Here is a 26227-nt window from a genome sequence, read left to right on the forward strand (position 1 = left end):
TGTTGATGGAAATATACCATTTATTGTGGATGCAGTTTGAGAATACATTGTATGAACAAATCATTTTTATTGCAGCTGTCAGATGTATTTGAAAGACTCAGAGGAGCTTTTACAGAACACCCAAACAAAACATGACAACTCCCATACAATGCCAGACACAGTTTCACCCCCTACAAATAACTACATGCATCTCTATATGTAAACAAGTTGTTTCATCAAAGCAGGGCGACTCATCTTTGGCTTGAAATATAACATTATACTTCTTTAAGAAGAAGGGAGATGTTATAAGAGATGGAAGTGGTGAAAAAGGAGACCCTGGGGGTTCCAATGCACAAAAAAAGCTGTTAACAATGTGCTCAGGGGCTACTTGAGTTGCTCAGTTTATGCCACCCATACACTGTAGGATGTAAATGCTAAACTGTATGGCACGTATGTTCAAACCAAGCTGACATCCTGTAGCCGTGTGCTAACTATATACAAATGAAAACATCTGTAAAAAAGATATTCAGGAGAGACAGGTAAAAAGAAGCACTATAAAGATAGATTTACTTTATTTTTGGTGGACTTGGTGTACAGCACTGATGGATGGCAAGATATATAGTCATTTGAAAAAAGCTCCAACTCTTTAGATTTTTTCTCTTTAATTATGGTAGTTTTATATAAATTAAACTACAATGTATTATACAAGTGACCTATTTTTGACACTCTATACCCTTACCTTTTCTTCTTTTAAAAACTATACTTACTTTTTAATTACCCATTACCAGGCAATTGACATTTAAAATTTTTTAATACTTATCTCACCATACCTCTAATATCATTATGAAATCTTACTATGGAAAGTGTGTGATGTTGTCTTTATTTTTTTAAGCTGTGATATTGGCTAATTATGTATGTTTATTACTAAATATAATACTCTAGCACATATTAAAGCATTCTACCATTAGTAGTGCCTTTAGGCTAAACTTTATAAAGCTATGTGTGTGTATATTCTAAATTGCATTCAATTACTAGTCACTAACAACAAAAAGAAATATCAGTACCACTGTCAGCTAACATAATCATCCAAATTTAGGTATTAACTTAAATGAGAATGGGAAAATTGATACTTAAAAAAAAGTATAAAACAACAAAAACATGTTATTAATGCAGTATTTCTCATGACATGGGCATCTTACAGAAAATATTACATTGTCAACTAAAGATATTTCTTCCATGCCTTAGTCTAAAGTGCAGAAAGAAAGAATCTGTATTACAAAAGTAACCATTGTTTTTATAGGTTTACTGCACACCTTTTCTTAAGCAACTTTACTTCACATGCATTTTGGGTTGACCTCTTATGCCAGTTGAAATCACTGTTCAGATACATGGTTATGAGTGTCAGTAGGAGAGTCTATGTATTTCACAGCATGGGTTTCTTTAGGAATAAAGGCTCTTGTGCAAAGGCAGTACTATTATGATGAATGTCTACACTGATTATTAAATACAGTGCTAATATACATGGTTTTAACTGGGATAATGCAAAAGACATTTTGGTAAATAAACATAAATATAAAAAGAACAATTTAGCACTTTTTCCTTTTTCTTCCCCCCAAACTGATTGGTCCAGCATCTTTAGTGGCCTTCTATGGTTCTTTCTCAAATTGTCTCAAACCTGCTGAGAAAGAGAAAAATTAAAGATGGCTTGAAACAACCCAAATACATGTTTGAAATAGAAAAGGCACAGCGCTAGACTAACAGCATGTCAGACGGCAGGACAGAAGCTGGGTGCTGCTGGGCTCATGCAGTGGAGTTGCTCAGAGCTGGTGTCCAAGAGGCAAGCAGGATTTCACCTTGCTTGCCTCCAACAGACCCAGGAAGCAGTTCAGGTAGAGCTCAGCAGTATGTATGTATGTATGGCCATGCTTCGTGAACGAAGATTTGGGAAGGGCTCACCCCACGTCAGTGTGTACTTCGAGCCTGCGCAGTGGAATTTTTTTTTAGGCGAGGCACAGCGTGCACAGAACTGACCCCACCCTTTAACTGCTAGGGTTGATCTGCCATGGCTGAGCAAGCTTGGACGGTGACAGTGAAGTCCTCAGGACAGTTCAGGAGTACCCACACAGAAATGCAGGGGTGCTTCTGAACCCACTACTCTCCCCAGCCATGTGTAGGGTGACTGCCAACACCCTTCATGGGAGCAGAGCTGCACTAACACTGAGTGAGCCAGAATACCCCTCTTGTAACATCTTGGTTTAAGAAAGGGGAAGAGGAAGAAAACAATTCTGGTTTGCATGATTCTAAATCAATAAGAAAAGTTCACGGGCATACCATACCTCTAGGTTCACATACGAGTGTGAAGAAAAATGTGTGTCCATATTAAAGTGTACAAACCCAAAAGTTTTTCTATATTCAACCATTTTGTTCTTAGAGAAGAGTCAAGGAATATTGTGAGGCATCCTTAAAGCTATTAAACTGGTCAGTGAATTTCCATTCTGCCACACTGGTCCTCAGACACATAATTGGTTTAATTGGTTTTATTTGGAATGGTTTAGGTTAAAATAAAAATAAAAAACTAGGAGTGTGATTTCGCTAGTGGTTTCAAAATGATAGTATTAAGACTATTTTTGCCTTGAAAAGACACCAATGCACAGCTCCAGCTAAAGCATTCATGTTGCTGAAGGTGTCTGAACTCTAGTCTAGTCTAGGTATGTAGGAGTACATGAGAATTGCAATCAGCCAGATGAATTATTTCTAAAAACCAACACTGCTGAATTTTATTCTGGTTTCACCGCTAGCCAGTGGCCATGTTTAAAATCAGTTGCAGGGCTTGTTTTCAGAAGTACTCAAATCTTCCTTCTCTGCTCAAATAGTGTTGCTGCAACATTCCTGCTGTTTGAGCTCCCCATCTCTGGTCTATAAAGGCATATCCATTCCCACTGTAGCCTTTAAAAGAGCCTTTCCCAGGCACTTTGCATTTGCTGTAATGAGTTAAATGACCATCCCATTCTTCAGCCCTCACACACTTGACATCTGATCCCGTCAGATCTCGGAAGCTAAGCAGGGTCAGCCCCGGATTAGTACTTGGATGGGAGACCTCCTGGGAAATGCCGGGTGCTGTAGGTACTAGTCCTGAGGACTTCACTGTCACTATCCAAGCTCGCTCAGCTGTGGCAGATGGACCTCAGGACTTAAACGGTGGGGCCAGTTCTGCACACGCTGAGCCTCACCTTAAAAATCCACTGCGCAGGCTGGAAGGGCACACCCACGTGGGGAGAGACCTTCCCAAATCTTCGTTCGTGAAGCCGAGCCACACACACACACACTTTAATGATATTCCCCAGCTACATCAAACATATTACAAATGTCTCTTGAACAAGCCTTGGAAACATGGCTAGTATTTTGGAAACACTGCTAGTACTCGGTCCTCCTAGAAAGATGATCTGGGTTTATTTCTAAAACATTCATGTTTTGGTGATATTGCAGTGGAGCTTTTGAAATGCAAAGTCAAAAAGAGCTTAATTGGCATCAGCATTAATAGCTGTAGAATTTTAATGCTGTTATACATGTGCAAAAAGTGCCAATTATATGTATAATGTTATTAAATTACATGTGTACAATATTATTAAATATGTGTATAATTTATATAAAATTATATATGTAATATTGTTATATACGTAATAATGTGTATTACAAGAAAGAAACAGGTGCAATGTATGCATTATGGTATTACTTACCATTAGCCTCTGATTTTTTCCCCATAGCTGATACCTGTTTGAAAAAGTAATAACCATTATTAAAATTCAATAGAGGAGAACATTGCTATTTATAACAGGAGAAAAAAATCAACTCCATGCAAAGGACAGATTCCACACAGCACATACCAAATAGGTATATAAAAGTTACACACTGATTTCTGCACCTCATTGTATTTTCTTCTATCGTAGCTTAAGGGGTTTTTGTTCTGATTTTCACATTTTGTAGATTTTAGGAACACAGTAGTTGTAGATTTTTAGAGGGTTAATATTTCTAACAGTTTAAGTTTAATGCCTTTCTATCACTACCCCTGTCCCAGAACAGGGAGCTCAAATTCCTTTAGTTAATTAATCTTGTTTAGACTCCTTTCCAAGGTAGAGCTGAAGGATATCAGAAAGGCCTACAGAACGAAACATAAACACAGGTCACAGTGACCCAGAAGTCAGAACTGGATGAACTCCAAGGGACCTTTGTGTGTTCAAGGAAGAGGAGCTGATGAAGACAGAGGGTCTTGATGACCCCAGACCCAATTCCAGGAGGTGGAACAGGGGTGGGACTGGGGCTGGACTGAGAAATGTGTAAAGCATTGAGTGGAGGGATCTTATTATAAAAGTCATGGAAACTAGAACTGGAGAACACATGCATGTCATCATGTATTCCTGTGGGCTGTAGGCCTGTGATATTAAAGGACCTTTACTTTTTATCTTACCCTACACTAACGTGGCTCAAAGTCCTGGTTTTTTTTGTGGGGGTCACTCACGGCATCATATAGATAAAGAGGCAGGTTAGTAGAGGCCTCATTCCAACCGACTGTATGAAAGTGAACAACACCTTCCCTCTAGAAAGCCTTCAACAGAGACATTATCCTCTTAACAATGCACAGAAGTGTTACCTTAGATGAAGAAGCTGGCTTCTCAACTGACTGCTTCTCCCAGAGATTACGTTTGCTGGATACATCTCCTGGTTTCAAATCCTGTATGTTTAATATCAAAGAACAGAAACCAAAATTAGTTCATGTTTATTTTAAGTTGTTAAAGAAAAAATTAGAATGCAATCCTCATAAGAAAAGCTAAGGAACACTATCAATTATAACGCAATTCAGAATACTGCATCAGATAAGGACTCTATACATATACATACTGTAAGAGAAAAAACAATCCTGCTACATCTGTTTCATATAGCACAGACTGGTCATAATTTACCATGTTCAACCAAGGGAGTGCAGTGAAGAGTTACTGCACTATCAGGTTTTTATAAAAGATAATTCCAATTTTTTCAGAAAAAAATCACATTTTTTCAGGGATAGTATTTCTCTTAGGGAGGAATTTGAAAGTAGCTTGTTTCAGTTATTTTAGATATAAATATTGTTTTAAAAAATCTGTAAAAAATAGGGTAGGACTTTTAATACGACAGAAAAGCAGATCCTACTCTGCATTCGTAAATATAGGTTTCAGGATTTATCACTGTAGTTCTTCATATCCATTTGAATTTTCATGCATCCTTTGTAATCTTAGGATGTACCAATCACTAGCCTGACAAAAAAAAAAAAGCCAACAAAAAACCAAAACCCCAAACAAAAAAAATAAAACCAAACCACCACAGCAGATAAGGGAAAGTCATTAAAGAATAAATGGAGACTTTAAGCAAAACTCCATAAAAATGTCAAGCAGCTTCTTGAGAAACAAGACTACAAATCAAAATGATATATGCTAGGCTAGTGGCAATGCAACTACTTAACAACAGATGAATTGATATCTATCTCTGTGGATGGCAAACAAGAGACTCAAACAATTTTGGACATAAGTACTCTCCTTTTCAGAAAGTTTTCAAGTCCTGTACAGTTTTCAGGATCTTGTTCTTGCCATCTATATGTAGGTTAGTTTTCTGCACATAAGAATTTCTAACTCTAAAATGCTCAGTGATGAATGGAAATGTGATTTCTGCAAGAGGTATTTGCACTCAAAAGAGATATTCCAGAATGCATGATAATCTGCAGCCCCAGAGGGTGGCTGATGTTTAAGACTTGAAGCCAATTATGTACTTCAAAAAGCTAGTTCAGCAGTAACAGGAAGGAAAAAACCAACAAAATTGCAAATGACCTTATCAGAAAACCACTTACAGTGGAGATTATGACAACACCATTTCCATAATCCTGAAATCATTTAGGATCTGTGATTTAGGTTCACCAAAACATTAATTGAGATTTTTTTTCTTCCTCTGCTTTGAATTCAATATTGTTCCAAAACCCTGAATAATCCTGATGGTCACAAAAACTTCAAACCTTTTTTTTGGTGGATTGTGATGGGGGTAAAAAGTTATCCTGGCTAAAAAATTAAAAGTAAAAATCATATTATGGATGTGTATCATTCTTCATAGTCTATTATAAATAGGTTTACCTGACCAACTTAGCAAACAGACCCTCAAAGAAGAATAGGAGGAGGGTGGGTTCCTTCAAGCAGAGATATTGAAAGAAGAAAGAACAATCTATTGAGAAAGAGGGAAATTAAGACATAGCTAGAAACAGTTGGTTGAAGGAAAAACAAGAGGTTAGTTTTACATTATCTAAAAGATGCAACTAAAAAGAAAGAGAAAAAATCTGGAGGCAGATTCTGTACTGATTTTAAGCAGGTTTGATTAAATACAGTGACCATAATGACTTCTTTTGGTTTTATATTCATGTCCATAAGGACACAAACTCCATATAGCTACCAGTAAATACCGACATTAGGGACAACACTGCAAATTTCAAGCTCCTCTTTGGGACAAATAGGAGCGTGAATTTAGAAAGCATTTTTCAGGCTGCCTCTGTTTTAAGGGACAAGTGGACTTGCAGAAAAACACTACACAAGAATGTGAGAAGAAACAAGTTCTCTAATAGAATCCCACAGTTTAATCATTAATACCACGAGTGATACCCTGCCATTCTCCATTATGAATATTTACAGCTCCAGTTCCTCATCCTTACCCTTCCCCATCCCACAGTTACCTATTTCTGCTCCTTTCCACATACACACTGTTGCTTCCCACACTCCAACTTATTACTTGGAGAGCATTTTGTGCTCTGATTCTTGCTTAAGTAATAGGCATGCTAAAGGCCCTTCATTAGAAATTATATTTAGGCTCACAAAGAATTGAATTATGTCAGTTTTTAAATATACTTAGAAGATTTTTAAGGGCAAGGGTCAAAGCCCAAGTGTTTCATCAAGGGTCTATGGCTGGTAATTTCTAAATTAATGGTAAGCCTTTCACAGGTAGTAAATTAATGTCCTTCTCTACCAGAGAAGTGCAGAAGTGCTTTTCTGAGCACTGCATTTTTAGAGCATCCATGAGCTTTTAAGGTAAGAACTGCCCTCTTTCATCTTCCCCTTTTCTGACTACCCAGGAATCAGCAGCCAGAGTGCCTCTGTGAGCTTCCAAGAGGACATTAAGCAAGATTGCTCCAAGGGCCACCAGCTGGTCGAGAAAGCACTGTCACCACCTCTGCCCAAGGAAAGAACCCACATACTGAAGAAACAGTTGTTTCAAGTTTACTTACAGAAGGTTTTGGAGCAGGTGATTTGTTGCTCTCTGGGGTCTTGGTTAACCACTCATTGATTCGACTGGAGACACCCACCTTCAGTCCGGCAGTTTCCTGCAAAATAATCAAATCTAATGAGAAGACTATAAGAATAGGTTTTGCTCTGTTTTTCATGGTTTAGATTTAAAAGCAAAGTCAAGCCTGAGTTTAACATGGAGGTTCTCACTGAGCCTATTGTCCTAGTTCAGCAGGTGGGACCAGTTTATCAGTGTGTGGGGGTGACCAAAGCTGTGTATTCTACTCCCTCTTTTCGTTTCCCAAGAACAATGGACCATTTGCAGCAGCTGTCCAGGGCACACCTGACCCCTCAGGTTGTGAGCCAGGTGTGAAAGACATCTGTGAGACAAGAGCTGTGATAACTCCTCTCCAAGGAGTCATTAGGACCTTCACACGGAGCCTGAGGGGGCATGTCTGCTAATGGGCCATCAACAGTTCCAAAATACCCCATGACTCACAGAGTCAGATCAGCCATTGTGTGACTCCCTGTCCTGGGGGAGGGAGTGGGTGCTCCCACCTGGACCTGGGGGTACATACCTTGGGGTAAGAAGACCTCAGGGGTCACTCTTCAGATCCAGAGGAGGACCAAAACCTCGTCAGGAGACCACCACTTTCAACCAGACTGTGACCACCACTCTCCACCAGACTGCAAGTGTCAGCTGCACCAACAGGTTTTCCACTTTGCACTTTTACTTTGGATTTGGGAGAACCACATGGGGTTCAGCACAGGGGCTAACAAACCCCTTTGTGCTCGTGCCCCAGGGTGCTGGGTTATACTTCTGGGGTTTTGTGGGTTAAAACCAATTTTCCCTTTGTGCCATTGCATTTACTGTAATATTGTTATTAAATTGTAACTCTGACTTATAATCTCTTTAGTGTTGCATTCATTTCTCCTGCCGGTTTACCTTTAAACCAGCACACCCATTACTAGCTCAGAGCCATCTCGTGTTCTCTGAAGGTACTGTCCGAAAGAAGTACACAGTACTACTGCCTTGTAGTTTTCGATGATGACAAATGTAGGATGACAAAATCACTACTGCTTACCCAGGAATAAACATGCTCTTTCTGTCATAAAGCCAAACCCCAAAGAGAAAGAATCTTTAGCTTAATAAAAGAAGAGACACTAGTATAAGTCTACATTTTCATTTTGTTACACTCATTTTTTTTCCAACAAAGCACACAATAGAGGAGCTAAGTGGCTTAAAATTTAAAATATTAAAATCAATCTTCAAAAGGTTAGACAAATTACTAAAATTTAATGACTGTCTGTAATAACCCCCTTCAGTCCACTCACATAAATTTATGGAATGAAAATTTTGCCTTAAGGTTTTACATAGAAAAGATAAAGGTTCACAAGTACTTCTATGCATTATCTATAAAACGTCATCACTATTTTGTGTATTTAACACTCCTCTGCTCCCCAGAGTAATTTTTCCCAACAAAAAGGATTTCTTTGTACTCCACTTGAACTACCCAAATATATTTGTCTAGGATATCTGATGTGGCCCTGGAATTCCTCATAACTTAGCTCAGTAAGTTACTAAATTCTTCCATTATATTCAATATTGCAGCCACAAATTTTGTGGATTTTTGAGGCCCTCATGACCCTTTGCGATATTCTTCATCAGTGATGCCAACAGGAGCAGTCATGCTTACTCACAGGAACATCTATGGCAAGGTCAGGTCCATAATTTATAATCAGGTCAGGTCCATTCTTTATAATCATTATGTTAAATTAAACACAAACCTTATTTGGTATTCCTGTCCCAGAGGGTGATGAAAACACATTCCCTTTCTCCCACATGCTCTTGATATTACGGACACCCTCAGCTGGAACATGGAGGTCAGAAGCTGCTGGCTTAGCTGGTCTTGAAGCCTTTGTGCCCTGGAGAAGAATTAAGTCCAGTTGGTGTTTGGCATTAAGAGCTGGAGATACAGGGTGGCTTGACTCTGGGCATTGCTGGAGAATGCAGCAGCTGCAAGTGGTTCTAGCATTGATCAAGCAAAGATGAAATGGAGAACTCAGCTCAAAAAGCACCACTGAGACTGTTTTCTCTTTTTGATTTACAGTTGCACACTTGGCACAACTGAGAAAACTGCAATCACTGAGATTTTTTCATTCATTTCTAGAACTCATGACAAACTGTAGGTCTGCATCCAACTTCTCCAAGGCTTTCATTAGTTCTCTTTCAAATACCAGTACCTGAATCCTGTAAGCCTGGCCCTTTTAGGGATACAGCTAAGGAAATCCTTATGCAGAAGCAGGGGGGAAAGCCTGCTCCATCATTCAGCATCAGACTCTGCTCCATCTATCGCACACAACATAACCTCACAACATAGGATTTTAGGGGTAAATTTCAGCAATTACAGTATATTTGGACTAAGGTATTCTTTTAAAGAGTGGACAATTGGAGTGTGATGGGGATTTTTGTTGTTTTGTTATTTGTGGGGGATTTCTGTGGGTTTTGTTTGTTTGTTTGCCTTTGTTTTGTTGTTTTTGTTTTTGTTTTTGTTTTTTTGCCAATGTGCCTTTTGCATGGTTACTAAAAATACTGGACTAAATTCTTCCTCTTTCTTCTTTTCAAAATTCTTGTACGTTTTACGTAGCACTGATTTGATGAGAATAAGAAGCTGTACAAGCTGAGGCTTTGCCTCTAGTTTCAAAGCAAGACAGATTTGGCAGATTTTGGAAAAATTAAAAACTTAGCAAAGGAAATATATTTCAAGTCAGATGGGAGCTATATATAGCTGTAAAGCCACATTGCCCTCCTCTGGCCATAGAGCTATGCTTTTCAATATCTAAATGGAGTACAGCCCTACTGAAAGTACTGGAGAATCTAACATAATTCAGAAAAGGTGCAGAGTGAAGCATGATGACAGATGTTCTAGGTCCCTATTTTGATGACACAGGGACTACTGGGTGCCATGTTGGCATTTGCCTCTAATGGAGGGGTTTGAGCTACCTTCAACTTGACTTAAGTGCTAGAGGGCAAGCCCAAGCCTTCACCCTGTCATCTATGTGCTTTTTTTTATTGGGAACTGACATGCAGTATAAAACTTTCCAGCTGATAGGCTTTCTAGCAGAAAGGTTAAACAGGCAGCAATCACAGCAAAACCCCCACTTTATTAATTGATATTTAATGACTAAACTTTCCTTTATGTTAAATGGTAATAAAGCCCAACCAATTAACACCTTAGGGGAATACCATGTTTACACTCTATATGCAAATGAGAGGAGAAAAAAAATCCATCAGGAAAGGGAGAAGTGCTATACCTTTGTCACAGCTATCAATACCATATCATTGTATACTGTTCTATTCCCATGACACTTAACAATGCACTCCAGTAGGCCTGGTTTATTAACTAGTAGCTTTCACATTGCCTGTACTTACCGATTTATAAAAACAACCAAGAAACCTCAAAACAACAACAAAAATCAAATTCCTATTTTTCCTTGAACTATGAAAAGTCCTCAAATCAGGTTCCTAGACCCATTATTAAACACTAGTTTTCAAAATCACCTGGTGTGAAATTGTGCATTTTAATACAATTCTGTTTTTCCTTTGTCACTTCTTAACTCCCTAGCTCAATACAGTATATGTCTTTGCCAAGGAATTTCACTCTGAAGTGGCAGCCAGCAATACAGACCCAGTTCCTTCTTCTACTAAATAAGCTGCTAAGTCAGCTTTGCTCAGGATGACAATCAGCTCTGTACTTAAAATTCTCTCATCGGGCAAGAAGAGGATGCAATTTGCACTCAAGATCCTGACTGTGTCCTTTAAGAGCTGCTCCAAGCTTACAAAACAGAATAAATTTAGCATGAGTCGGAAGAGGTTTTGTTTAGCTATATATCTAGATGTTGGTTACAGGTGTGCCTGAAGCATTTTGCTCTTGAAATCACAGTTGGTTAGAGTCTGGTGCTAATAATGCCAAGGTTGTGGGTTCAATTCCTGTATGGGTCATTCACTTAAGAGCTGGACTCGATGATCCTTGTGGGTCCCTTCTAACTCAAAATATTCTGTGATTCTGTAAAGAAGAGTTTGTGACCAAAAAATCCCTGCAACTCTTAAACCATAAAACATGCTTATTAAAGCCCCCAAAGTCATTAGTAACTACATCCATTGTGACCTGGAATTAACTTACCTCAATTGCACTAGTGTATTGTTCAAGTCTACTGTCAATCTTTGAGACAACTGCTGTTGTCTGTGCGGGCTTCATACCACTGGAGGAAGTAGAAAAACAAAAAAGAGAAAGAAATTATTATCTCCAACTAAACATTGCTATTTGAACTGAACTTACTGTTTCATTGCTTTACCTCTTCTGAGCACATTTGTTCAAAAATTCTGTTCGCTCCTCTATCTACAAAGAGAGAAGAGCTTTAAGTTAATAAAAAAGCAGCCTGTGCAAGACCAGGCTAAAATGTCATTTTAAAAGTAAAAAAGACACATTCCAAAAGAAATCATCACAGGCACACACAGAGATTTTATAGCTAGGAGCTTACTATGCTACTGATTCCTAAAGCTGGATATATTTTTAGATGAATATTTGCACTCCACACTTTTCTTCAGTGCCTCATTGATAACAAAAAATAAATTACCAACATAGAAAGGAGAAAAGGGAAGAAGTTTATCTTGTGAAAGGGTTTGATGCTCACCAAATCTATGTCAAATTTCCTCATGCCTCCCACATAAGAGCAAGTATGTATCTCTTGAGAAATATAGCAATTTAATTAAGTTTTACTGAGTTGAGACATCAGAGTAGGCCAGGTTTGGATGTCAGCCACATACCCTCTCTCATGCATGTTTTTGGAGGACACTAACAATTTAATTTGAATTCCAAAAAACCAATCAGACTAAACTCTGCTCTTGTTCAAGCAGGATCACTGATGAGTCAATATTTACCACTGTTATTATACTGATACCTTACATTTCATCCTTATTTTCTACTCTGTGTACAGAAAATATTGCGATGTTTCCAAGGAAGAAGAATCACAAAGGTCTCATATGATTTTTGTAAAATCTCTCCATACTTTGAAAACAGACTACATCCCTGAGTAAAATTTTAGAAGATCTCGTGATGGGTGGATGAGGGTGTGTGTCTATTTGCCTTCTGAATCAAAAAATATTTTCATCAAACTTCCTCAAATCTCTTCCACATTGCATTGTTCCACTTCTCATCCTGGGTTCTACAGTTTAACTTCAAATAAAATATATGCAAGCAGCTCCAGGGGATTGAAATGACTAATAATCACACTGGCTAGATTCCTGGGGATTCTCCAGTCTCAGTAAGTGTTCTCTATTTTCAATTTACTTTATCAGTGACTTCTATGGCATTCATACCTTTAAAATAAGGTAATGGCAGCCATTTCTTTAAGTGGTTCTACTCTGTGCCTTTAGTATCCAGGCTGTGATGATGAAGGTGAGGCTTTGCGAACGAAGATTTGGGAAGGGCTCTACCCATGTGGGTGAGTCCTTCGTGCCTGTGCAATGGATTTTTTAAGTCAGGCACAGTGTGTGTAAAACTGACCCAACCCTTTAACTCCTAAAGTTCATCTGTCACGCTGAGCAAGCTTGGATGGTGGCAGTGAAGTCCTCGTGATTAAAACTTACAGCACCCAGTATTCCCAGGAGATCTCCCATCCAAGTACTAAACCAGGCCTGACCCTGCTTAGCTTCCAAGATCTGACGGGCTCAGGTGTCAGGGTGGCATTTGACTGCCTATCCAGGCTGTACCCGAATACTAAATCCCACAATGATCCCATCAAAGGGAATGAAGGCTTTATTTCTCAAACCCACACAAGCCAAAATCAGGCAGTTCACTTCAGTGCAGAATTTGCCAAACAAGCTCACTGAAGGAACTCCAGCTAGCATCCATCCAGCTCAAAGGCATCTGTGAAGTGCTAAAATAACATAAATATATATCTATATCTATATATCTATATATATCTAAAATATACAGAGTGATTTATGTTAACAGCTTTAGTTGCCAATATGGGATCTAAAAGCAGTCCTGAATGGAAAGATGGGCTTTGCTAGGATAGATCCCAAGTGTTTCAGTGAACTGATGTCACAAGGTGGCAGCAAGAGACCAGGCAGGAGCAGAAGCCTCGCATTTCACCAGGGTTTGGAGCAGGGACACTGTCTCTGCCTACCAGAACAGGTTACAGCTTAGTTTCATCCAGAGTCACTGCTACAAAATGAGCAAGTAAATTATTTGATTGAAAGTGACTAAACAGACCAAGGATGGTAACTTAAAGCATGTCTCCTCTCTTCTACTACAGTGTAGAAGTTTCCCCCAATGCTGATTTATGGGTCATAACCAGCAATGCATCAAAATGATGAGTTATACCAAGACCCTCTAGTTTCTCCCTAGTCTGTTGACAACTGCACCAGTGAAACCCTAGTGGGCAGCAAGAAAAAATAATATGGACTATCTCAAGGAACTAGGACTTAAAGTAACCACCCAATAATCAATTTACAGGATCTTCACAGTCTTTTATGTGCAGGTAGAAGAGATGCTTCTGCTCAGCAGGAAAACCAGGCTTCAGCAGGCACTGGTGGAAGAGTGGAATAGGTGGGAGGGAAGTTGGGGTTGTAGTAAAAAGACACAGGAGTAGGGTCATTCTTTACCCACTGGAAACAGTGGTTCTCAGAGCACCTGCTGTGGGGTAACAGAAGTAAGTCAGAGATTGTTCGGAAGAGGAGAGAGAGGAAGCAAAACAGAAAATGAATGGGAAAGCAGAGTTAAGAAGCAACCCTCACAGCTCAGGAAGATCCTCTGGCAGAGGAAGCAGCTGCCTTGTGTGGAGGGATAAACCATTTTTCTGCACCTTTATATGAGAATTTGTTCTAGCAGCATCTTCCTGAAAACATAGCATGCTTGACTCAGAAGCAGACATTGAATACACCTGGAGCAAACAAACCACTAAACACTTGTGTATTCAACACACACGTCAAATACATTTAGACTGCACAGCAACATCTGAAGGTCATTTATCCACTGCACAAGACACAAACTTTATGCAAAGTATTTAAAATGTTTGTTACATACAGTAAACAGTATTACAAAATAGATCTATAACAGCAACAGGCAAAGCAAAGCGGTTAGCATAAAATGCAAGGTATTTTCTCAATCTGAGACCAGGAACTAAAGATCTTTTTTTTTTCTACATTCATTTAAAAATGATCTTGTTAAATAACTTGGACTGTGTTTTATCACTAAGGAATACTTTCAGAACACACAGAACACACATGTACTGAAAAAAGTCAACCTGCCGGCCCCTAATTAATTTATGACCAGAGAGAAAGAACACAGGCTGCATCTCTCCCACCTAACCTCAACTGCTTGAAAGTTAAGCATTTAGTCAAAATTAAATGTTTTGTTTCTCTCTATAGTCAACGGAGAGACAGAGGAGCTCACCTCAGCCTTGGTATTGTTTGTCCACCTGGGGTGTCTTTCACTCTATTAACTACCAAAGAAACTCAAGCTGGATAACAAAATGCCTAGATGGACACCTACCCTTGTGCTGGTAAAGTCAGATGAAATAAAACAAATGGACAAAAGTCAAAACAATGTGGATTCTTACTCCTGATTAGGGCCTTACTCAAAGGGGTCAGCACATACAGGTGGCAAAGAACAAATTAAGCAAGATGTTATACAGAGAAACATGTGCGCATTTATCCACATTCAATATATAGACATATTTTGTTTGCTGATTGGGCAAGACATATCTTAACAATTGAAAGTGCAGTTGAAGTGCAGTCAGAGTGCTCTGTCTTTCATCTGTACCTGCTCCAAGAACAGAAACAGAACGAAGAATGAGTTAACACACCGTAAAACTTGTTTCATACAAATGTGTTAAATGATTCTTGGGAATTTTAAACTGTGTATTGGATATTATGCAACAGAAACTTGTAAATAGATATATAGATATAGAAACTCTTCTCCAAAAATGGGTCAAGGAGGAAGAGGACTAAAAATACACACATAAACCAGAAATCCCTGAATTATAATTTTGCCTCAAATCCAACATATGGAGGAAGGTAGTGGAACGTAGTCGCTGGGAGTACAGTCGGTTCTCCTTCCCCTCCCTGAGTAGCTCATGTTCTCTTTTGCTTCATAAAGCAGTCAGGCTTTTCCCTGCTGTCAGCAGCATTTGTGCAGAGTGTACCAATTTAGTCCAGTTTACCTACCAGACTAGAACGCTGACATCAGCACCAAAGATCAGGGAAAACCAAATGTCACAAATGCTATTCTTACCACACTATTTTTCCTCTGCTGCAGGAGTAGCTTATCTAGGAAGAATAGATTGTGTGGAGCCTAATTCTTTCCAGCCACTGCTCCAGTTGTCAGGTATTGAGAGCAACAATGAGATAGGACAAGACAGGTCTTTAAAGAAAAAAAGTCTCTGAAAATTCTATCTACTGGCTTAGGTGTCAGCATTGCCTTGCAGAGCATGTTGGCTCCCACATCAGCCTGTGTTTCTCAGGAGAAAGGAGATATCCCAGTCTCCTGTCATTGCTTCCTCCCCTCAGTGCCTAACTGCTTTTGCATGTCTGTAGTGGCGGACTCCACCCCCAGGAGGAAACTTAATATTGAAATACCTTGTGCTCTCCTGATTAACCTACAGAATAGTTATACAAGAAGTCAATAACCCTCCTTTCTAAAGAAAACATGAAGAATTAACTTGTCTAAAAACAAAAATGAGCCAAGTTTATTCATGAAATCTTATTCTTTGAGTGCAGCATCCTTTGGATGAACTAAACTAGGGAAAGAGTGAGCTAGAACTGGATGGGGGAACAGTGGAGGTTGTTCCAGTCTTTGTCCTTACTTTAAAAAATAACAAGGTACAGGGCAAAAGTTGAGCAGACATTTGGTACTGCTGCTGCCCACAGGGGGACTCCACACAGCCCTGAGAAATCCAAACTGCTTCTGTCCCTAAGCTAATGATGATCTTAGCCTGCATTAACATTGCATGCTTTCTCTTCACTGTCTCCTTGGAAAGGACAAGCTCTCATGCTATCATTGAGAGGACTCTATGCTGTAGTGGTTCTGCTGAAGTAGTGTCTCAAGTTTAAGGGAAATATTGTATTTAACAGTGAAAACAGCAGGAGTTGTCAACACTGTGTAGGTTGTTATTTACTAGAGGCCAGACAAGATAATCCCAGAAGGTCTTTCTAAATGTAAGCATGTTTGTATATTATGTCCATGTTTGTATACATACATTTATATATGTGCATCCATGAGCCATGTAATACATGGAGATGAGTTGTACACTTTGTCTGTCAATTCTGAGTCTGCATATCATGCTAGTTCATGCCCTGCCTGATGGGTAGATGCAGCATCCATAACATGGCAATATACCACACTGCTTCCTTTGTTCTTATAGTTCCCTTGGTAATCAGCATGCCCTACTTTCCTCATATAAGCCACTCCCAGGATCTTCCTTTTTCTTTCCAAAAATGTATCACATTACAAGGGACGGGGAAGGTGAAAATGGGCTTTGGCAGATTGTTATCCAGAAGTCAGAATGTGCACATGTATTTTTATACTGAGCCTCCCTTTTCTCATTAATTCCAACCACTCACCCACAGTGGTGCATTTGGGGTTCTCACATGTCTAACAAGATGATACATTCATCAAGGGAGAAAACATATGCCAGATGCTTTACAAATCAAAGATAACTTGGGCAGTGCATAGCAAGCCATGAGAAAGCTGTGTACCAACCAGGTTAGACCAGCCTGAGAAGTCTGTCCAAATTAAAGGTAACAAAACATGCTGTCTTCTAATAACTGGATTTTAACATCAAATTTCACATCAGGTTATTAAACTGAGATTATTGTCTCTTCAGCTATTGACCACAGAAGGCCAAGAAACAGTTTAGAGTGTGAACTTCTACAGCATTATGTATCTACACTTGCCACCCACAGACACTGGACTAGAATATGTACAGTATCACCGATTTCTCTGAGAGTGAAACAGAGAGAGAACAAACGTGTTGAGTTGCATATATCAGGTTTCATGACAAACAACTACTACTTAACAAGATGTAAAAACCAGCATCAGTTATCATAACAAAAAAAACCTGAAAACCCTTAACCTCCTGCCAAACCCAGTGTTTTTTCCCAGTTTCTCCAAAATCTGTATGTTTCTATTTTGTGTTTTCTAGTATAATTTTCTCTATTCTGAGCCTTCTGTGAATTAAAACCCTAAAGGTAGATCATAAAGGAAATCTCAACAAATGGAAAGAAGAAAAGGAAACCCTCCCAGGAGAGTTAAGAAGAAGCTGTATGTTTATAGTATTTGTTATTGACATCATCTTTAGCAACCAAAATGGCAACACTACGTTTATCTAACACGAGCAAATCATGAAGGCTGGAAATCTTTGCTCGCAGCTCTGTGTATTCTGTCCTAGTATTTCAGGTTCAAATGTGTCTTAGAAGTCAAAGGCAAGTCTGTTCAACATTATTTGGACACTGTATTTGCTAGAGCTGGACTGAAAACAGTAGAGACCTTAATCCCCTTAGTAGATCAAAGTGTAGGTCTCTGTGAGCAGAAAAGTAATTTTGATCAAATGCAGTTTTTCACTCAACGAATACAGTTCTTAGTCTCATGGAGATCCACTTCATGGTTCAATGAACTCCTACCTGATAACCTCCTGCCTGGTTCTTTTCTCTCCTAGTTTCCACTAAGCAGTCTTTTTTGACAAACATTTTGGATTCTTAAATGACTAATGACACAAAATGAGAAAAGGGAAAGGTAAGTTGAAAATAATAAATAGATCTGCAGTTTGAGCTTGAGCTGAGAAAGCAACTGGACTGAATACTAAAGCAAAACTCACAATAATTTCAGTGGGGTTAGAATTCCTCTTCCATGCTGAAAGGCCATTTAATTGATTTATCACAATATAACATAGGCCACAAAAAAGCATTTAGAAATTCTACAGCAATGGAACAATGGGGTTTTTTTCTTGTTATGCAAGAAAATGAAATCCAGGCCAGTATTTCTAAATGTTACTTTTAGAGGAATTAGACATAAACTAGAACTCCCCTATGGGTCAGATTAAATTAACAATGATTAGGCTGAATATGCTTAAAGACAAAGTAATCTGGCAAGGAAGAAAATTACTGTGGATGTGGAAGGAGTGAGAACATTTTGTGACTGGATGATCTTAGAGTTTTTTTCCAACTTAAATGATTTTATAATTCTACTGCAGTTCACAAGGCAGTCCTATAATAAATAAACACTGAAAAGCATTAATATAGCTCTAAGTTTCCAAAATAATTTTCTCTTGAAGGTGAAGATCCTTTTTGGATGTTTTTCATCAGCAGAAACAATCTAGACTCTATTTTTACAAAGGATCTCAAATTTTCAATCATCCCAATGAAGGAAGTCTTTCAGCTAAAGGTTTCAGGCTGAAGTCTATCAAAGCATTTTCCCAGGTCTGATTACAAGTATTTCTACACTGCTCTGATGTTTGGCTGTTGGTTTGGACTACAACCCCCATTATTTTTTATGTCCTATATAGATGTTAGTGAGGAGGTTACCTTGAGAGATGAACCTTTAGGACTAAAACATTTAAACGGCTTCTTGTCTTCAGATACACCATCTTCTGGTATCTTTTGACGTTTCTCAGCAGCTTCAGCCCTTCTTCTTTCAATTTCTTCCTTCATCCTCCTCTTTTCCTCCTTAAAGAATATGAGTGGTAACTTATTTATTCAGAAACTACATCACCATTACAGGGCTGTTGAGTCCTGCAAACATGTACCCAATTTTCTAAGAAAAGATTATTATGCCAGTCAAAAAAGTTCAGTGACCTGTCTGAAATCTACCAATGCATTAATGCTAATTCATCTCCGTATTGAGTGTGCCAGGAAGACAGCTACTCTGTGCTGCTTTAGTCACCAGAATTATTGTCGTATAGTGTCACTTAAAGAGAGAAAAAAGTACACTTATAAAAAGACTCAAATTCAGTTTCTCTGTATTCTCATGTATTGTTACTGTTCTTCTGTCCATCTACTCTGACACTTACTGCACAAGGTTAATACATCACAAGGAAAAATCAATAGGTGCCCCAAAAAATGAAGATCAAATGCTTACAGTTTTCCCTTCACAGAATCACAGAATCATCTAGGCTGGAAAAGACCCCTGAGATCATCAAGTCCAACCTTTGACCTAACACCACCTTGTAACCAGACCATGGCAGTAAGTGCCACATCCAGTCTCTTGGTAAATACCTCCAGAGATGGATTCAATGGCCTCCCTGGGCAGCCCATTCCAATGCCCAGTCACTCTTTCTGTAAAGAAATTCTTTCTAATGTCTAACATAAATCTCTCCTGGTGCAGCTTAAGACCGTGCTCTCTTGTCCCACTGCTGGTTTCCTGGGAGAAATGAATGACCTCCACCCGGCTACAACCTCCTGTGAGAAAGTTGTAGAGAGCAATATGATTTTCTCTGAGACTCCTCTTCTCCAGGCCAAATAACTCCAGCTCCCTCAGCCACTCCTTAAAGGACTTGTGCTTCAGACCACCTTCATTGCCCTTCTTTGGGCATGCTCCAGCACCTCAGTGTCCTTCCTAAACTGAGGTGCCGAGAACTGGACACAGTACTTGAAGTGCAGCCTAACCACTGTTGAATACAGGGGAAGGATCACTTCCCTGGTCCTGCTGGCCACACTGTTCCTGATCCAGGCCAGGATTCCATTGGCCTTCTTGCCACCTGGGCACACTGCTGGCTCATGTTCAGCTTCCTATCAGTCAGAACCCCCAGGTCCCTTTCTGCCTTTCTGCTCTCCAGCCACTCTGTTCCCAGCCTGTAATGCTGCAGGAGGTTATTGTGGCCAAAGTGCAGGACTCAGCACTTGGCCTTATTAAACATCATTCCATTGCATTTGGCCCATCTATCCAGCCTTTCCAGGTCCTTCTGCAGACCCCTTCTACCCTCCACCCCCTCACCTTGGTGTCATCTGCGAATTTGCTAATGGTGGACTCAATCCCCTCATTCAGATCATCAGTAAAGTTATTAAATAGAACTGGGCCCAACACTGATCCCTGGGGGATAGCACTGGTGACTGGCCGCCAACTGGATGCAGCACCACTCACCAGCACTCTGGGCTTGGCCATCCAGCCAGTTCTTAACCCAGCACAGAGTGCACCTGTCCAAGCCGTGGGCTGCCAGCTTTTCCAGGAGCATATTATGGGAGACAGTGTCAAAGGCTTTGCTGAAGTCCAGGTAGACTACTTCAAAGAGATGAGTTTGACTTCACAAGCTGCAAGTCAAACCAGAAGCCCTCAAACATCATCATTGTGAGTGCTGGCTTGGGGGTCTTGGCATCTATTAAGTTCTGTTGTAAAGAGCTTAGTACATTAAAGGAATTGGCATTCAGCTGCCAGATACAATTATTATTATTAATTTACCATTTGTTTTCCAAACAACTAGGATTCCTAAATGATACACCAGATATTTGGAAATCCTATTTTTAGAGTCCCTTGGCAGAGGAAGTACAAGAAAACAGATGTGTTGGATACTCAATATTTAAATAGACAGGAGTATTTCCCTAATGAAATCTAACCCATTGTAACTATATATAACATTAGCATTCCAGTTCATCTAAAACAGATGAGTTTTGACATATGCTTTGTAATTCAATTTGTGTCATTCCAAATAGATACCCTGAATAAATTAAGAATTCTGTGGCTATAACACTTCCTCCAACATTTTGCATGCCCCAGAAGCTAAGAAATTTGTAACTATTGCAGATGAAATCCTGACTCATGAAAACGTATTTTAGAACCTGCCTTTCCTGCAGCTAGAAGAGTAACATTTTTTTCTACCTTGGATGACTGCATGTTTTACCTCCAGTCTTCCCTAGAACACCAATATGATATGGTGACTTGATATCAAATACTTGCATAGTTGCAGTTAAACCTGAAGGTTAGAAAATGGGGTGATTTTAATTGTATTTGAAATCAAGGTCTCTTGCAAAAGACCATATCCTGACAGGCACTAGGAAACAGCAAAGCCCACAATCCAGAGGACCCAGGTAAAGGCTACAATTTAAAGCAAAGCCACAGCAGCAAAAGCAGATTGAAGAATGAGAAGCACCTGTATGTTTGGGTTCAGTCCTGCCTTCCTTGTTACATGCTCCTTCCTCACCTATAAGCCAACTTCCTGTGGCCTCATTCTGCCCTTTCATTAAATACAGACCCATCAACCTTCAGCCCCAGCAAATTCTTTTGCCTAAAAGTGTCTTTGTAGACAATGCCAAAAAGAGTTATCAACTAATGCAAGAACAGTGGAAGTACGGTAGTACCACGGGAATAAAACCCAAGTCTAATGTTTCATACTTCACACTTACCTCCTCTCTGACTTTTCTTTCAGCCTCCTCCTGCTTCTTCTTCTGCTCTTCTTCCTCCAGGATTTTTCGGCGCTCCTCCCTCCTTTTTTTCAGTTCATCCAGCTCTGCTGCTGCCTCCTGCTGCTTCTCCTTCAACTTCTCTAGCTCCTCATTCTCATTCTCACCTCGACGACGGCGCTGATCTTCTAGCCGCTTTAGAGCCTCAACCCCTGGCTTCACTTCCTCCGCATTTGCAGTCCCTTTCAAATTGGACCGTCTGGGAAAGAAATGAAAGGGAAGCTGATGCACCATGTGTTTTCCCCTCCTGGCCAAAGCCACCTGCTACCATGTGCTCACCAGCAACAGGAGAGCCTGGCACTCAAACATATTTCCTAATAAGACCTTGTGCTCCTTGAAAACTACAACAGGTCCAAGACATTTTCAGCCAGAGTTAGTAGGTTGGGCTACTACAAGGAGAACCTCTCCCATCTGCTGCCAGTGAGGAAGGAATCTCTCATATGCTTGTGTACCCAGGAGCTTCACCACTCTGCCTGAGAACTTGTGCCACCTTCATTTTTAAAAGAATTCAGTAACTGAGGTTGAAGTACTTAACATCTCTTGTAACTACAGTGAGAGGTATCATATCGCATCGGCAACTCTATGGTAGACAGCAAGCTTACAGTTCCACACTTCTGTTCTGCAGTTTGTGTACAGAGGAAACATTTTCAAAAGAATATTGCACTTCATACATAAAACAGAACAAAGGAAAGCCACAACTAATTCTTGTCTTTAATTTAGATAATTGCTGTCTTTAAATTAGAGAAATTTACATATAAAAAATCTCACAGCCAAAATATTATGCTATGTTCTGTGTAATAAAAGATGCACTAATCCTTTCTTTTCAAAGGCAAATAAATTTTATAAACCATCTAGAAAAAGACAAACATCTTTGGGGACAGAACGAATTACTTGACTCAGGGAAAACAGAAGAAATAAGAGAGGGGAGGGAATCTTACTGCTTCAATACTATTTAGAAAAAGCTAAAAAGTTTTCTATCTCATCTACAACACCTATTATTTTAACTCTCCCAGCACTTATGAACAGAAGGGTTCATCAGATTTTTTGCTGATGTTTTCTAGGGAAAGTATGGCTTTTTACTAAGGAACTGGAAATTATTTATAAATGCTATCTTTCTACAGGAGAAAAGTAGAAGTTTTCCAACCATCTATAATATATGAGACAGAAAGAAAGAATAGCAAAAAAACCCCAAACCCCAGACCTAAAGAATGTGCATAGGTGAAGTGCATACTTTCAACAGAGCCAAGTAACATTGCCTTGTTGAGTAACTACCACAACTGTGTAGACAAATGTCTGCTCCCTGAGTGTGTTTAATGTTACTGTTGACAAGGAGATTGGTACCTGGGAGTACCTATGCACCCGCGTGCAGGAGACAGAAAGATAGAAAGGGAAGGTACTTAATGAATTAATTTTTTAATAAAGTATTTTCTACTGTTGGCATCCAAAAAGCTGGATGTTAATGACCTCATTAATGCAACTAGAGTGCTGCAGAGTGCAATACCATAAGACAGAATAAATCAAACATTTCAACAACTGTTAGAGATGACAACATGAAGAATATATATCATATAAGTTTGCAATCCAGTGAATCACACTCAGTCCTGGAAAGGTGCTTTTTGTTCAGACAGATGCCTCATCCAGATGGAGTTAACCATATAAAACAGTCTGTAGGACCAGAGCTGGATTATCTATGGTTTCAATAACATAATAGAATCTACTAACATATGGTTCTCTACCCCAACACTATCTTACCAAATTGGATGAAATTTTATTCTAGCAAGGCATGCATGATTTAGGAATTTTATCACTTAAAAAATATGGTAAAATAGCAAAACTCATCTGTTCAAGTTCAGCACTAAAGCCTGGCATTTATTTTGCAATGTATCTACTTGGTTTTATAAAGTCTTTGCCTCTACAAGGCACTAAGTATTTCTAAGGAACCAATGTAGCTAAAGCTGCACAGGACATGAGAAATCCCTGGCTATCTTAAGACTTTCATGCTTCATTGTAAGTTTGTAGGGCTTATAGCAAACAAACACAGAACTTCATCTTTTTTTTCTTTGCCTCTTGCCTCTGCAAGCTTTGGGCCCAAAAATATGCAAGAGGTCACTTCTGATAGACATAATGATCTCCCTGGCAAGGGCAAATACTTGACCTTTAGAATTAAGAGAATGTAGAATTTAACACTTGCCAAGATTCCCTTAACAAAGAGCCAATTCTGTTCTACATGAGCACAGAAGTCCTCAGTAACTTTGGTGCAGATAGCTTCAATGAAATGAACAGCTACTCTCAGCTTTCAACTGATAGAAGCCAACTGCAGAATCTGGTCTTTAATATTTTTTGTTTGGAGACTTCAGGTGATTATTTTGGCCTCCTTACAAAGGAGGACATTTAAATTTCTAGCTTATTTTATTCTCATGCTACTTACAGGATTTTCCCTACTGATTCTGCATAGTCCAAAACAGCAAACAATAAACTGGCAGTAATTCTCCTTATTTTCCTCCACTTCCAGCTTCTCTGTTTTCAGTGGATTCTGGGAATCTTTGTTGTGTGCTGTCAACATTGCTAAATTAGCATTGAGATGCTGAGTGGAGGAACAGTTTCATAAGAGTTTCTTTGGTGCTAAAAAATGAAGGAAGGAGAGACAGGGAGGAAAAGAAAAGAAGTGGTTTGTGGGAGCCAAAAATATCAGAAGAATGTGAAAAAACATGTTACATCATATTTAGAATTTTTGCAGTCTTGTATGAGAATAGGGAGAAGAGGCAGGTGGGAGGGGAGATGGAAAGAGGAAGCCATGAGATGAGGGTTTATTCTGTATTTCTCTTACTGACTAATGTAGACAAAAAGACAGAGATAAAGTTTTTCTTAAGCTTCTGCTACCCTATTTTGTTCTCAAACCTCAGCACTGAGAGTTAGCCAAGTATGTTCATGTGGAAAAAAAAAAGAACAGAGGACAGTTCCAAAGTCCCACTTTGTGGAGGCAGTTCATTAGAAAATAGGCCAAGAGCCCTAATTCATACCTAACAACCCAACAAACACTGGAGCCTCTGCTGATGTTGACAACCCAAGTCTTCTCAGCTGATAAAAGGTTACTAAATGGGCTTTTCCCACTTTTATGAAACAGTAGAAGAAAAGCAGAAATGAAAAAAAAGGAGTAGAAACTCAAATCTACATGTTGTCACTAATGCCCGTCTCCCACAGAAAGTAAAGGAAATGAGAATACAACAAATATATTTTTAGAAGACCATGCTCATGATATTGATGATGTGACCCAATCTGTGAGGCAGGACAGTTTTGAGCAAGAACAATTTTGTGCTATTCCATCTCCATCTCTGCCCTTTGGCTTTAGGTCAGGGTGTCCACAGGGTCTTTTGAACTGCATTTTATTTTAAGAAATTTTGTTTTTCCCAGAAGAATCACAAGAGGAATGCTGAGATACAACAGCAAATCCCATCTGCCATGAACAGATTCCTCAAAGTGCCTGAAGAGCTTAACCTTTTCACTGCCTGTGTCAATGTAAAAGAGGAAGAGAGATACAGAAGGAGAAAAATTTAAATTTCTAACCTTCTCATCTCTTAAAAAAGACAAAAAAAAAAAAAGGAAAAAACCCCCAAATCACAAAAACATTTTCACCTAACTGAAAAAGCCCTACTTTGCTAGAGAAACCATTAATTTCAAGGTTTGCCTCTTCCAGGAGTTACCAACAGGATTGTGCTTCATTCTGCTATATAGTGTCTAAGTAAAAAACGGTGGGAAATAGAAATGTTACTACAGTAAATGTGAGATATGACTAACAATATTAGAGAACACAAAATCTGGGTTGTCATTATTTGCCTCTGGGCAGATATTAGAGATAAATGAAGAAGGAAAGCTACAGCAAAGTGAAAGTAAGTCACTTGTCTCTACTGAGGGAGCTGGCTATTTACATCACCTTTCTGTACTTCATTTTGTCACTGCAACAATATGAGAGCTAGAAACCACGTACCTAAACCCAATGAACACCTGAGCCTCTGCTAATGTTGCCAGCCCAATTCCTCTACTCAGCTGCTACAAGGCTATTGAGCAGAGCCCTGCTCTGCTGTAACACAAGGAGGTTCAGTTCTTTCTTGGAACTTACCCAACAGCATTCTCATTAGATTTAAGTTTTGGGGCAGTGAGCTCACGTTCTCCATTTTGTTCAGGAACACCCTTCTTACTACCCCAGACACTTTTCATTTCTTCTTTGGGTGCTTTTCCTTTATCTTTGTCATCTTTTACCTGCTCAGGAGATACCATAAATCACAGAACAAAACACAAGAAACAAACAAACAACAAAAAAGAAGACACAATGAGGCATTCTAATTAACAGTAGAGAAACACAGACTCCTTAGTATTAATGGGAACTGTCTTCAAAATGTTTCTGTGCTTTAAGGCAGAAGTATTCTGTAAAGCTCTAAACTGTGATCAACCATCACTCTGCTGAGAGATCAAAGCACCTTGAATAACATTATCTTCTGTGAAAGTT

At 39.2% G+C, this 26227-nt stretch overlaps 1 protein-coding gene across 12 annotated transcripts in view; it reads right to left on the reverse strand.

Moving 5' to 3' along the window:
* Positions 1 to 26227, reverse strand: part of CALD1 (caldesmon 1) — a 211703-nt gene continuing 185476 nt past the window's right edge. For 10 of the 12 annotated variants that reach the window (XM_071551403.1, XM_071551401.1, XM_071551404.1 and 7 more), the window contains 10 exons: positions 25841 to 25980; positions 21667 to 21922; positions 18856 to 18996; positions 11625 to 11668; positions 11453 to 11531; positions 9057 to 9194; positions 7271 to 7366; positions 4628 to 4708; positions 3717 to 3750; positions 1 to 1657 (listed from right to left, as the gene is read on the reverse strand). In XM_071551403.1, the coding sequence (XP_071407504.1) occupies positions 1626 to 1657; positions 3717 to 3750; positions 4628 to 4708; positions 7271 to 7366; positions 9057 to 9194; positions 11453 to 11531; positions 11625 to 11668; positions 18856 to 18996; positions 21667 to 21922; positions 25841 to 25980 (1041 nt within the window). In that variant the 3' untranslated portion in view covers positions 1 to 1625. The remainder of the gene's footprint in view (positions 1658 to 3716; positions 3751 to 4627; positions 4709 to 7270; positions 7367 to 9056; positions 9195 to 11452; positions 11532 to 11624; positions 11669 to 18855; positions 18997 to 21666; positions 21923 to 25840; positions 25981 to 26227) is intronic. The other 2 variants (XM_071551405.1, XM_071551412.1) reach the window with 1 other exon arrangement.

This window comes from Pithys albifrons, chromosome 3 (assembly GCF_047495875.1).
Source record: "Pithys albifrons albifrons isolate INPA30051 chromosome 3, PitAlb_v1, whole genome shotgun sequence".
Lineage (NCBI taxonomy): Eukaryota > Metazoa > Chordata > Aves > Passeriformes > Thamnophilidae > Pithys > Pithys albifrons.